This window comes from Apteryx rowi, unplaced genomic scaffold, assembly GCF_003343035.1.
Source record: "Apteryx rowi isolate R43461 unplaced genomic scaffold, aptRow1 scaffold_1330, whole genome shotgun sequence".
NCBI classification, from domain to species: Eukaryota; Metazoa; Chordata; class Aves; order Apterygiformes; family Apterygidae; genus Apteryx; species Apteryx rowi.
The window spans coordinates 38602-49810 of NW_020447565.1; the positions used below are offsets into that span (position 1 = coordinate 38602).

At 65.7% G+C, this 11209-nt stretch overlaps 2 protein-coding genes across 2 annotated transcripts in view; both read left to right on the forward strand.

Moving 5' to 3' along the window:
- Positions 1 to 1036, forward strand: part of KIAA1324 (KIAA1324 ortholog) — an 8040-nt gene extending 7004 nt beyond the window's left edge. Inside the window, exon 19 of the mRNA XM_026056849.1 lies at positions 819 to 1036. Within this exon, the coding sequence (XP_025912634.1) occupies positions 819 to 1036 (218 nt within the window). The remainder of the gene's footprint in view (positions 1 to 818) is intronic.
- Positions 1037 to 1582: 546 nt separating this feature from the next.
- Positions 1583 to 9954, forward strand: SARS (seryl-tRNA synthetase). The gene is made up of 11 exons (XM_026056853.1): positions 1583 to 1806; positions 4058 to 4128; positions 4478 to 4558; positions 5222 to 5380; positions 6096 to 6239; positions 6738 to 6893; positions 7467 to 7688; positions 7784 to 7913; positions 8597 to 8754; positions 9051 to 9180; positions 9432 to 9954. The coding sequence occupies exons 1-11, from the start codon at positions 1671 to 1673 to the stop codon at positions 9587 to 9589; spliced, it is 1545 nt and encodes a 514-aa protein (XP_025912638.1). The 5' UTR covers positions 1583 to 1670; the 3' UTR covers positions 9590 to 9954.
- The last annotated feature ends 1255 nt before the right edge of the window (positions 9955 to 11209 follow it).

Sequence of the window (11209 nt, forward strand, 5' to 3'; positions counted from 1 at the left end):
GTGAGAGAAAAGCCAAGAAATGCCAAATACAGGTGGTTTTTTTTTTTAAACGCCATGTTTGCCTGTTTGTGCATCCCGCGCCCGGCGCCGCCGGAGGGGACCGGGCAGCGGAGACATGCCCCAGCATCGCCGCGCCAGCGCCGGGGCGATGGGGTGCACGCGTGTGCATGGGCACGTGTGTGTAAGCGTGTGCACGTCGCGTGCACACGCCGATACCGTGCACGCGTGTGCGTGAGCGTGTTGCATGCAGCGTGTGTCGTGGGTGGGCCCGTGGGTTTGCGTGCACACATATACGTGCACACGTATGGGACACCCGACGTCGGACCAGTGTTCCCGCTGTTGTCCCCCGTCACCCCGGCACGGCCAGCGAGCCGTGACCGCCCGCCTGGAGCAGGCGTCCATGCCGCCTTTCCCCACGGCTCCGGCATCGCATCCAGCRGCTCAGCCAGGTCCCAGGGGCCCTGGGATGCCATGCACAGCTGTGGCACCGTCCCCGGCCCGCGAGCTCAGTGTCCCGGGGGCCCCAGCGGGACATTCCCGTGTGGTCCGGCTCGGTGACGAGTCCCAGCCCCGATTTCTGACCCCGCAGACTCCCTTTTTACACTGTTTCCAGCGTTTTCTAGGTTGTGCCAGGGAGGAACCGCACGTCCCCGGCAGTGCAATAAAGACGAACGTTTCTGACTCCCGGATGGCAGCTCGGTGTCCGGCGGGGACAGACGGGGCAGGCGGGACCAGCCGAAGGGATGCAGCGGGGGGGGTGAAGCCGGGAGCCCGGCCCTGCTCCCCGCACCGCGCCGGGAGCCCCGTGTTCCCTGCAGGCACAGGCCCTGCTGGGTCAGGTCCCCGGGCTGGGGATGCTCAGGAGATGTGGGGATGCAGGGAGATGCGCTTGGATGCCCAGGGATGTGGGGATGCAGGAGGATTCAGGGATGCCTACGAATGCCCAGGATTGCAGGGGGATGTGGGGAAGCCCAAGGATGCAGGGATGTCTGGGGGATCCAGGGTTGCTGGGATGCCTGAGGATGCAAGGGGATAATGGGATCTCAGGGATACTTGGGATGCAGGGGGATGGCAGGATGCTCAGGGACACCAGGATGCCCCAGGATACTGGGGCGCTCAGGGATGCTGTGATGCCCCAGGATACTGGGATGCCTGGGGATGATGGGATGTCCAGGAATGAAAGGGGATACCAGCATGTGCAGAGATACACAGGAATGTTCAGGGATACTGGGATGCCCAGGGATGTTGGGACATGCAGGGATGCTCAGGGATGCAGGGATGCTAAGGGTACCGGGGGATGCCGGATGCTTAGTGATGCTGTGTTCCCATGATGCACGGGACAGCGGGATGCAGGAGGGTCCCAGGATGCAGGAGGGTCCCGGGATGGAGGCGGGTACCGGGGCACCAGGACGCGGGGGGTCCCGGGCTACCGGCCGGCGGCGGTGCAGCGGCCCTGCAGCGCGACGCCGCGCCACGAGGAGGCGCTGCCGCGGCGGCGCCCGCGCATGCCCAGAGCGCCCCCGTGCGGCCGAGGGCGGCGCTGCCTCCTGCGCTTGCTCAGAGCGCCCCCCCCGCCCGCGCATGCGCAGTGCGGAGAGGGCGCCGCCGCCTGCTGCGGGCTGACAGGAGCCGCCGCCGCCGCTGCTGCTACCGCCGCCGCCGCCGCCATCATGGTGCTGGACCTGGACCTGTTCCGCGTGGACAAGGGCGGCGACCCCGCCGTGGTGCGCGACACGCAGCGGAAGCGCTTCAAGGACCCGGCGCTGGTGGACGCGCTGGTGCGGGCGGACGGCGCCTGGCGGAGGTGTACGTGCGGGGCGCCGGGGCCGCTCTGCCCGCGGGCGGCAGCGCCCCCTGCCGGCCGGGCGGGGAACCCCCCCCCGGGGATGGGGGTCTTTGGGGGCCCCTCACCCCCCCCCGGGCTGGGGACCCCCTCACTCCCCGCCCCAGAGAGGGGGACCTTGGGGACCTCTTTATCCCCTGCGCTGGGGACCTTGGGGATCCCCTCATCCACCTCCTGGAGAAGGGGACCCTGGGGACCCCCTCATCCTCCTGGGGACCCCCTCACTCCCCGGGCTGCGGGACCCCCAGCTGGATCCCTCTCCCCCCCGGGCCAGGGGCCTGTCCCTAGCTAGATCCCTCTTCCCCCACCGCCCTCGTAGCAGGCACGGGCTCTGCAGGTGGATCCCCCTCAGCCCCCCCCCCCGCAAGGAGCCCCCCTTTGCCCTGCGTGGGGATCCCCACGGGTGAGCCAGCCCCCGGGAATCTGCTCCCTTCCCCGCCGCCCTCGTGCTGCTGCGGCATCCGGCAGGGCAGGAGCCGCTCCCTGCGCGGTGCCACCTCTGCGGCCGTGAGGTGAAACCGCRTCGGGGCAGTTGGGAGGGGCAGGAGCAAAGCCAGCTGCCCGGTGCCCCCCAGAGCAGCCCCTCGGCCCGGSCGGGAGAGCGGGAATTTGGCCCGGTCTGTCGGGCTGGGAGTTGCTGTCGATCCCTGGGTTTGGGCGCTGTCGGCATGGAGGGAGGGGAGGCGGGTGCCCCGGGGACCTGCAGCGACACGGTTCCCAGGACGCCGCCGTTCCCTGGGATGAAAGGGAAGCTTTCCACATGCTTTCAACTCGGTCTCCTTGATGTGAAAGAGCCCGGCCCAGCTTAATGACGCCTGGTGTTTCCCCCGGCTCCGGCCGTGCCGTCATCGCGGCGTTAATTTTAGCAGAGGTCCTGTCATGCCGCAGGACCGGCTGGCTTCCAAGGCCGGCGGTGGCGGCAGGTCGCAGCCCTGTCCCCGTCCCTGCGGGATCTCTCCGGTCCCTGCAGTGGTGGGTGCTGCGGAGGGGTGCGCTGGTGCGTAACCGAGAGGCGCAGGGCTGGCAGGACAAGGGCGAGCGGCTGGCTGATGCAATCCTGTCGCAGGTTTGCCCCGGTGCTGGTGGGGTCCGCGCTGCCCTTGGGGAAGGCGCTGGGCCTCTTCCAGCGTTGTGTTTGCYGTTCCCTGTTCCCTGCCTGCGTTTAACCCCTTAAACCCTTTCGGAGTTTAACCCCTTCGTTTCTCACTCTCTGGATCAAAGCCGCCCTGCTGCRCGTCTCGTGCTGCCCTTAGCCGGGGACGTCACTCATCTCGCGTCAGGGCGCCGGCAGGTTTCCCTCTGCAGAGATGTCCCCACACCCAGGGCCGTTCCAGGGCTGCTGCCTGCATGGTGACAAGGCAGGGCAGCGCCCGGGCAGATGCGAAACCTTCCCTCCGTGCTCCGATGTTGGAGCGACGCAGCCCTGGCATTAGCGTGTCTCCGATCCGGGCTGCACTCTCAGCCCTTCCCTGCCTCCCTCCCACTTGCGCTCCTCGGGGCTGCCCGGGAGGGGACGGATGTGTCCTAGGCTCTGCCCTTCCCAGCCCTGGGGTCACAAAGGGGGTCCTCTCCGGTCCCTTGGCTGTCCCCAGGCCTAGCTCCAGTGAGCAGCTCCTTGCCCAGGCTGCAGGGCTTTGCCCAGCGATAGCAGAGGAATGAGAACAGCCCAAATCTCGTTGCTGTGACCGCTCCTGCCCACAGCCCCAGGCCTTGACGGTCCCAGCTGCCACGTGGGGGTCCCTGCGYGGCCGTGGCCTCGTCTCCGTGTCCCTATGCAGGGTCACCCCCAGGGTTTTTTAATGAAACCTCTGTGTGGGAGCTCTCTGCTCCGTGCGTGGTTGCCCTGAATCGCAGCCGGGCCCAAAACACGCTCCCACGCGAACACTCGACCTGCCCTTCCGAAACGCCCGGGGTCAGTGGCGTTGGGCATCCGCAGATAGCGGCCCAGCGCCTCTCCGAAAGGCGAGTTTCACCTGCCTGGATTTGCGCAGTAAATCGGTGGTGGGGAAAAGCTGATCTCCCCTCTCCRACTCCTGCGCGAGCCTTCGTGGTCCTTCCCTGTTGCAGACGGCTTCCTCCGCACGAGTCCGGACGGCACAGAACGGGCACCGGCACGGAGAGGGCAGGAGGGTCGGCACGAGCAGCGGCTCTGGGTGTCCTGGCGTCCTCCCGCCTGTGCTGCCGGCTCACGGCTTTCTCTGCTGTTCCTTCTAGGCAGGTTTCGGGCTGATAACTTGAACAAGCTGAAGAACCTATGCAGCAAAACCATCGGAGACAAAATGAAGGTAAGGGAGRGCCAGGAACGGTCCCGATCCTGGCAGCCTGTTCCCAACCCGGAGGAGGCTCTGGGCTGCCCCACCGCAGCGCAGTTGGCCTGGGAGAGGAGGGCTTCGCTYGCAGCGGGCTCCCGAAATGCCCGATGCAGTGGAGCCTCCTTCACGCAGGCAGACGGCTCTGGCAGGGATTTACCACCAGTGGGACGTGACTAACTGGGGATGTTTCTCCCAAGTCTCTGCTGGGGACCACGCGGGCTCCCCTCGCTCTCCGCACCTCTCCCTAGCRTCATTCAAGAACATTTTTACCCTGTGGCTTTTCCCCTTGAACCTAATGGTGGGTTTTTTCCCTTCTTTGTAGAAAAAAGAGCCGGTGGGAACTGATGAGTCCGTACCAGAGAACGTGCAGAACCTCGACGAGCTCACGGCCGACATTTTAGGGGTGAGTCCGACTCTGTTTGCCCCTCAGGGTGCCACCCACCCATCCAGCTTGCCCGGAGCTCCGGCTGTAATTGCCCYGGTTGGCAGCGTAAAGCGTTTGAAAGCCCCAACGCCAAGTGATAAATGACTGCCTGAAACGCCGGGAGATTATTTCTCCCGGTCCTGAGCCAGCAATAATCAGACCTTGCTCAGTGTCGTTCATCCGAAAACTGTTTTAGGCTTGGTGTGCAGCAGCGCGTTCCCTGGCCTGTTCTCCCACCCGGGGTGGGGGGGTTGTTCTGCGGTTCCCTTGGGGATTTGACTAGCCTTAGTCATGGTGTATCCTCCGCAAGGCTTTTCCTCCCTGTCTGTTCCCCTTCCCGCTTCGTCAGCTGAGACGTTTAATGAGCGTGGAGCCGGTCAGCTTTTGCTGCCGGGGGAGCTGACTGCTCCCCCCTGTTGCTGTCAGGCCCCGTGTGACGCCTTRGCTTGCTCGGGGCCTTTCAGGGCCTGACTTAAGTTGGCCCTTTGTCTTCTTTTGCTGTTGTTTGATGTGTTCGGTTCACGGTTTCGCTCCAGAGCCCGTGTCAGTTGTGTCGTTAATCACAGTCCCGCACCCAACTGGCAGCCTCCTCTCCGCTTCGGTTTGCTTTCCTTCCCCTCGTAACCCGGCTGTCCGTTACAGGCTCTCCAGGTATCCCAGATCAAGAAAGTCCGCGTCCTCATCGACGAAGCCATCCTCAAGTGCGATGCCGAGCGCGTGAGRCTGGAGGCCGAGCGCTTCGAGAGCCTCCGGGAGATCGGGAACCTCCTCCACCCCTCGGTGCCCATCAGCAATGACGAGGTAGGGACGGAGCGCGCCCCCCCCCTCCCTCCCCGGCCTTGCGTGGGGCAGGTGTGGGGAGCCGCAGGGCTGCTGGGGGCCAGCCGCGCGCGGGTTCGTCGAAGCGAGACGGCTGCCGCCGWGCGAGCGGGGCTCGCTGGAGGGAGGTCCGTCCGTCCGTCCCCCTCCAAGATCCGGCAGGCGGTGAATGAAATCTGCATGACAAGACAGCGTTTCCTGCCGGGAGCGCACAAAGAGCAGCTCAGACAACGCGGGGCGCAGCCATTGTTCGGGGAATCCATGGGAAACTCGCTTCGAGCCGAAGGCTGGGATCTCCCTCTGCTGCCTTCATTCATCCGGCGGGGATATTTCACTGGGGGAACACAATCGAGCTGGGAAAGTGGCCAAGTGGCCACGTAATGCGTAACCAGCAGGGATCAGCGTTGGGGTTCCAGGCTCTGGCTCTTGGGGCCTGGATTCGGTCCGTATGGCAAAGCCTGGCCCAGGAGGGAGCATCCACTTGGGGCTGGGGCTGCTGGGGCTCGGAGGGAGCTGGGGGAGGCCTGGGAACCGGCTCCTCTGGCCTGGGGAAGGTTAAGGAGGGAGGCCAGGTGCTTCGGAGTAGTGTGGGACGCTCCCAAACTGGGTCCAGTGCAACGCAGAGGGGAGCGGATTGGTGGTGTTGCAGACCTGGGAGAAGAGATGACAGTCTCCCTCTCCTCTTCTCTCCGTGCAGGACGCGGACAACAAGGTCGAGCGGATCTGGGGGGACTGCACGTGCAGGAAGAAGTATTCCCACGTGGACCTGGTGGTGATGGTGGATGGTTACGAGGGAGAGAAGGGAGCCATCGTCGCTGGAAGCCGCGGCTACTTCCTTAAGGTTAGAGCCCAGAACACCGGCCCTGCAGGGCGGAGGGGAAAGAAACAACCGGAGCCAGAGGGAAAGTTGAGCGTGACGTGGAAAACGAGGAGCAGGACCTGGGAGACGGAGCGTTTGTGGCTTCTCATCCCCCGGGCCGAGCTTGCTGCTGAGACAGGAGCCTCCGCGGAGGCGTGAGCTCGTGCCGGGCTGGCTYGCTGCGTGGGACGGACTCGACCTGGGGCTGCCGACACGGGCACCCTGCAGACTCGCTTGAACGTCACACCACAGTCAGAGGGCGACATCCTGCCCGGAGCATCTCCCAGTGCTGAACTCGTGCCCCAGAACGGCACAGGCCTGCGGGGAGCGGGCGCTGCACTGGGTTAAACTGGGAGTTTGGGGCTGGAGCTGACCTGGGCCCTCTCCTATCCTCGGTGTGTTCCCAGACCCACTGAGTGAGCGGGGACAGAGGAGTGAGGTGTGTGCGTGTGACCAGTGGTGGCTTCCCTTGTCCCGCAGGGTCCCCTGGTGTTCCTGGAGCAGGCCCTGATCCAATACGCCCTGCAGACCCTCCGCGCCAAGGGCTACACTCCCGTCTACACCCCCTTCTTCATGCGGAAGGAGGTGATGCAGGAGGTGGCCCAGCTGAGCCAGTTCGACGAGGAGCTGTACAAGGTGAGCGGCGAGGAGGGAAGGCGCCGAACGGCCGCCGGGTTTCTGCGTCCCACCAGGGACGCGGCGTGGAGGCACCGCAGGGAGGAAGCYGGCTGAGATCCCCTCTGCCCCACGGATGCCTCCGCGTCACCTCCCTTCTGCTCCCTATCTCTGGGGTCCATCTTTTTGCCGTGAAAGGACGTGCGGTCCCCGCTGGGAGGTTGCTAACGCCACCGGTTGTCATGGTGACGCCGTGACGGGAGACAGCGCCGTCCCCGGCTTTGCCATCAGGAGCTGGCGGGAGGCCACRGGGGCCTCTTAAGGAGGCCAAGCAAGCAGCAGCTGCTCCCCTTCCCGCGACCCATTTCTGAGCCGTCTTCTCCCTCCTGCCCCTCTAAGCGCCGGCCCCAGAAGTCCTCCGCTTGCCTGCGTGCAGGCAGCACCGGGCAGGGAGAGCGGGTGTCTGCGCTGCCTCCTCGTTAGCATCTGCCGGGACCAAGAGTCTTTGCCCCTAAAGGTGTAGGAACAGCCGGGGACGAGGGACGGTGGCTCTCRCGGGCACCCCGGCCCCACGCTCCCTCCTCGCTCCCCCAGGTGATCGGCAAGGGCAGCGAGAAGGCCGACGACAGCTCCATCGACGAGAAGTATCTCATCGCTACCTCGGAGCAGCCCATCGCGGCGCTGCACCGGGAYGAGTGGCTGAAGCCGGAGGATCTGCCCATCAAATACGCGGGGCTGTCGACCTGCTTCCGCCAGGAGGTCGGCTCGCACGGCCGGGATACGCGGGGCATCTTCCGCGTGCACCAATTTGAAAAGGTGAGAGAGGCGGGAGCGAGGAATCCACGCGAGCCCTCCGGGGAATTCGGGCCTCTTCGAGAGCCCCGAGCAGACRCAGGGGCTTTTCTCTGCAGATCGAGCAGTTCGTCTACGCCTCGCCGCACGACAACAAGTCGTGGGAGATGTTTGATGAGATGATCGCCACGGCGGAGGACTTCTACCAGTCCCTGGGCATCCCCTACCACATCGTCAACATCGTCTCGGGTAGGGGCTCGGCTCCCCGCGCTGGGCGTCACGGCATTCCCCTCCTCCTGCCTGCTTAGACCGGGAAGGTTTTTGGGATCGGGGCTTTTTCACAGTGCGGGAGTGTGTGACCAGCACCCGGCCCACGTCTCTGCGCGTTGGCACCGCAGCAGCCTACGAGGAGACCAGCCACAATCGCCAGCGCCTCGGGTGTCACCCTGATGGTGACCCACTTCCCAGCGTGGCTTCCTTTGTCCGAGAGCATCCCTGGCTCACGTTCCCACGGTGTCTGTCCCCAGGCCTGGCAAGGGGGAGGAGGCACCGCGGCCTCAGGTTGGGAGAGAGGAGAGAAACATTTGCTTTTCTCCCGAGATCCTCTGCATTGCTTGGAGTCCGCCGGCGAGGGGGGGGGGCAGCACTGGGGGTGCGGGTGCCCTGCTGTGCCKCTCTGGAAAGGAAGAGCAGTTTGAACAGCTCCTCTGAGCTGAGCCTGGGAACTCTCCCAGGAAAACCGGTCCATTTAAAATCCCCTTTCCAGCCTCCCCTCTGCAGAGCAGGAACGTGGTTTCCCAGGGCRCAAGCGCAAAACGCTGGCACAGCACCACTGAAGGCTTCGAGCCTCTGAGATCGAAGATGAGACCAAACGGGTGCCTTCGGGATAACCTCGGAGAAGCCCCGCTAACCGCTGCCCTCCTGTCTCCCAGGCTCCTTGAACCACGCTGCCAGTAAGAAGCTGGATCTGGAGGCTTGGTTCCCCGGCTCGGGGGCTTTCCGCGAGCTCGTGTCCTGCTCCAACTGCACAGACTACCAGGCCCGCCGCTTGCGCATCCGCTATGGGCAGACTAAGAAGATGATGGACAAGGTGAGGGACGAGCTCCTGCATCACGGGGTTCCTTGGCTTTTCCCTCTCAGCTCTGCAGAAATTTTGGGAGCGGGAGTGGGGGGGGGATTTCCCACAGTTCTGGGCAAATCCAGGGCTGCTTTTACAAGGATACGAATGCCCGGTGACATGCTGGTGCCAAACAGACCCTGAAACTCTGCAGGGTGCCGAAGGGAGCGGCCGGACAGTAGCCTCATGCCCCTCTGGGCATGCCGGAGCCCAGGGCCTGTCCGCTCGCGTCCCTGCGGCTGCCTCACTGTCCCTGTCCCCCGCTGCAGGTGGAGTTCGTGCATATGCTCAACGCCACAATGTGCGCCACGACCCGGACCATCTGCGCCATCCTGGAGAACTACCAGACGGAGGAGGGTATCCTCATACCGGAGAGGCTCCGGGACTTCATGCCCCCAGGTAGCGCCTGGCTGCCATGCCCTGCCCATGCTCCTTCTCTTCCCGGTCTCTCCCAGTGCAGCCTGGATCCCAGGGCACCCAGAGCCTGGAGGATCTGCCCTTGGCTTGTCCTTCCCACTGGGCTGTGGCCGCAGGCAGTGGAAGGAGCTGAGGGATCAGGGATGCAAGAGGGGGTGACCAGCCCTGACCCCCTGGGGCCAGAAGAGCCCTGGGCAGCCGGGTGTGATCTGTCCTGCCTGATCTTCCCTCAGATCTCCGAGAGATGATCCGGTTTGTGAAACCAGCCCCCATCGACCAGGAGCTTTCCAAGAAGCAGAAAAAGCAGCAAGAGGGCGGCAAGAAGAAGTCGCCAGGAGGAGAGCGGGTGCTGGAGGAGCAGATGAAGAACATGGGCGTGAACAGCGCCTAGAGCCTGGCCCTGCCGTGTCCGAGGCCACCAGGGACCCTTGGGACCTCCCGAATCATCTCAGCTTCATCACCGGCCCGCTCTGCCTCGGGCTGCGCCCATCATCTACGCTTCAGGGGGCTGCCGGTTGCTGAGCCGGCGGCTCAGCACCGCTCCGCTCCATCATGCTCCGACAGGATGAAGAACTGATGATATTTGGGCTCCGGCACCCCCGTCCGTCCCCTGCGTGGGGCCGGGCGGGGAGGGCGAGAGGGGACCGTGCGCCTGGGCTCCCCCGTCCCCTGTGGATTTATTGTACCATCGGCTCTTCCCGCAGGGCGGAAAGTTCTCTCCTAGTCAATGCAATAAAGCAAGGAAAACCTCCGCGAGCCGCTCGGCTGCGTGTGCCCAGCTGGGGACCACGATGCCATCGCGGCAGAGCCGGGGGGGACGCGGGGCGCCGCTGGAGGGGTGGTTATTCCTTTTGGGATGGAGGGATGCAGCAAGGGGGGGCACCCTGGGGTGGCGGGGGACCCCGGAGCCCTCGGTGGTCGCTGGGAACCAGCGAAACGCTTGCCCGAATCCCACCAAGCTCGGCAGGAGCTGCTCAACGGAGGCTTTTATCCGCCTAGCCRGAGTGGGGGGGAAGGATTTTTAGCACGTTTTCCCGCCCCCCTTTTTCTTCCCTTTCTTCGTGCCTGCCGGAGCAGCTGGGCGCGGGGGGCGGCGGGGGCCTCCGCGCYGCCGCCGGCCCCACACAAAGGCCCAGACAAAGGCCGTGCTTTGCAGCTCCCATTTGTAATTCAAAGAGGGGCCGGGGGCCCCTCCGCGCATCCGGGGGGGCCCCCGCACCGGCCTCCGCTTGGCCCAGCTGCCACCACGGCCCCCAGCACCTCCCGGCCTCGGTGCCGTGTCCTGCCGGGGGGATACGGGTGTCCTGGGGGAGAGACCGGCCGGAGGGGGGCTGTTGCGTGCCTCAGTTTCCCCCAGTGAAAGGGGGGTCCCGTGGGTGGCTTCGTGCAGCACCTTGCAAGCAGGGGCCCTGCTGGGAGTTTCGGGGGGTGTCTGTCACCCCCCCCTCCCCCAGGAGGGTCGCGGCACGTTGCACCTTCCTTGCACCCGACGCTCRGGTGCCGCAGCCCGCCCGGCCGTGTGCCACACGTGGGAAACCCAAAGCTGCACCCAAGGCCCCGCGGGGAGCCGGGGAAAGAGCCCAGGCGTCCGGGCCGCCCCCACCCACCCCCTCGCCGGGCCTGCCGCGGCGCAGCACCCCGATGAGCCGGTTCTCCGCACCCTCGCCCTGCTTTCCCCGCCTGGCAGTGCCAGCCCGGCTCCTCTTTGATGGGTGCCGGAGCCGCCAGCGAGGGAGGGAGAGGAGAGGCCCCGGCTGAGTCAGCCGCAGCTCCGGGGCCCCTTCGCCGGCGTTGGGGGTCCCTGCCCGGCTCCCCGGCGCCCGTCCCGGCTGCCAGGGCCCCCCCCCGCCACCCCCGCGCACCCGTCCGACTCGTTCTGCTCCCGGTGCCCCAGGGCCCGGCTCTGCGCCTTCCTGCCGCGCACCCACACCCTGGGTCCGATGCCGGGCGCGCGGCTAGCTGCAATGCTGGGTGCAAGGCTGGGTGCAACCGTGGGTGCTCCCGTGAGTGC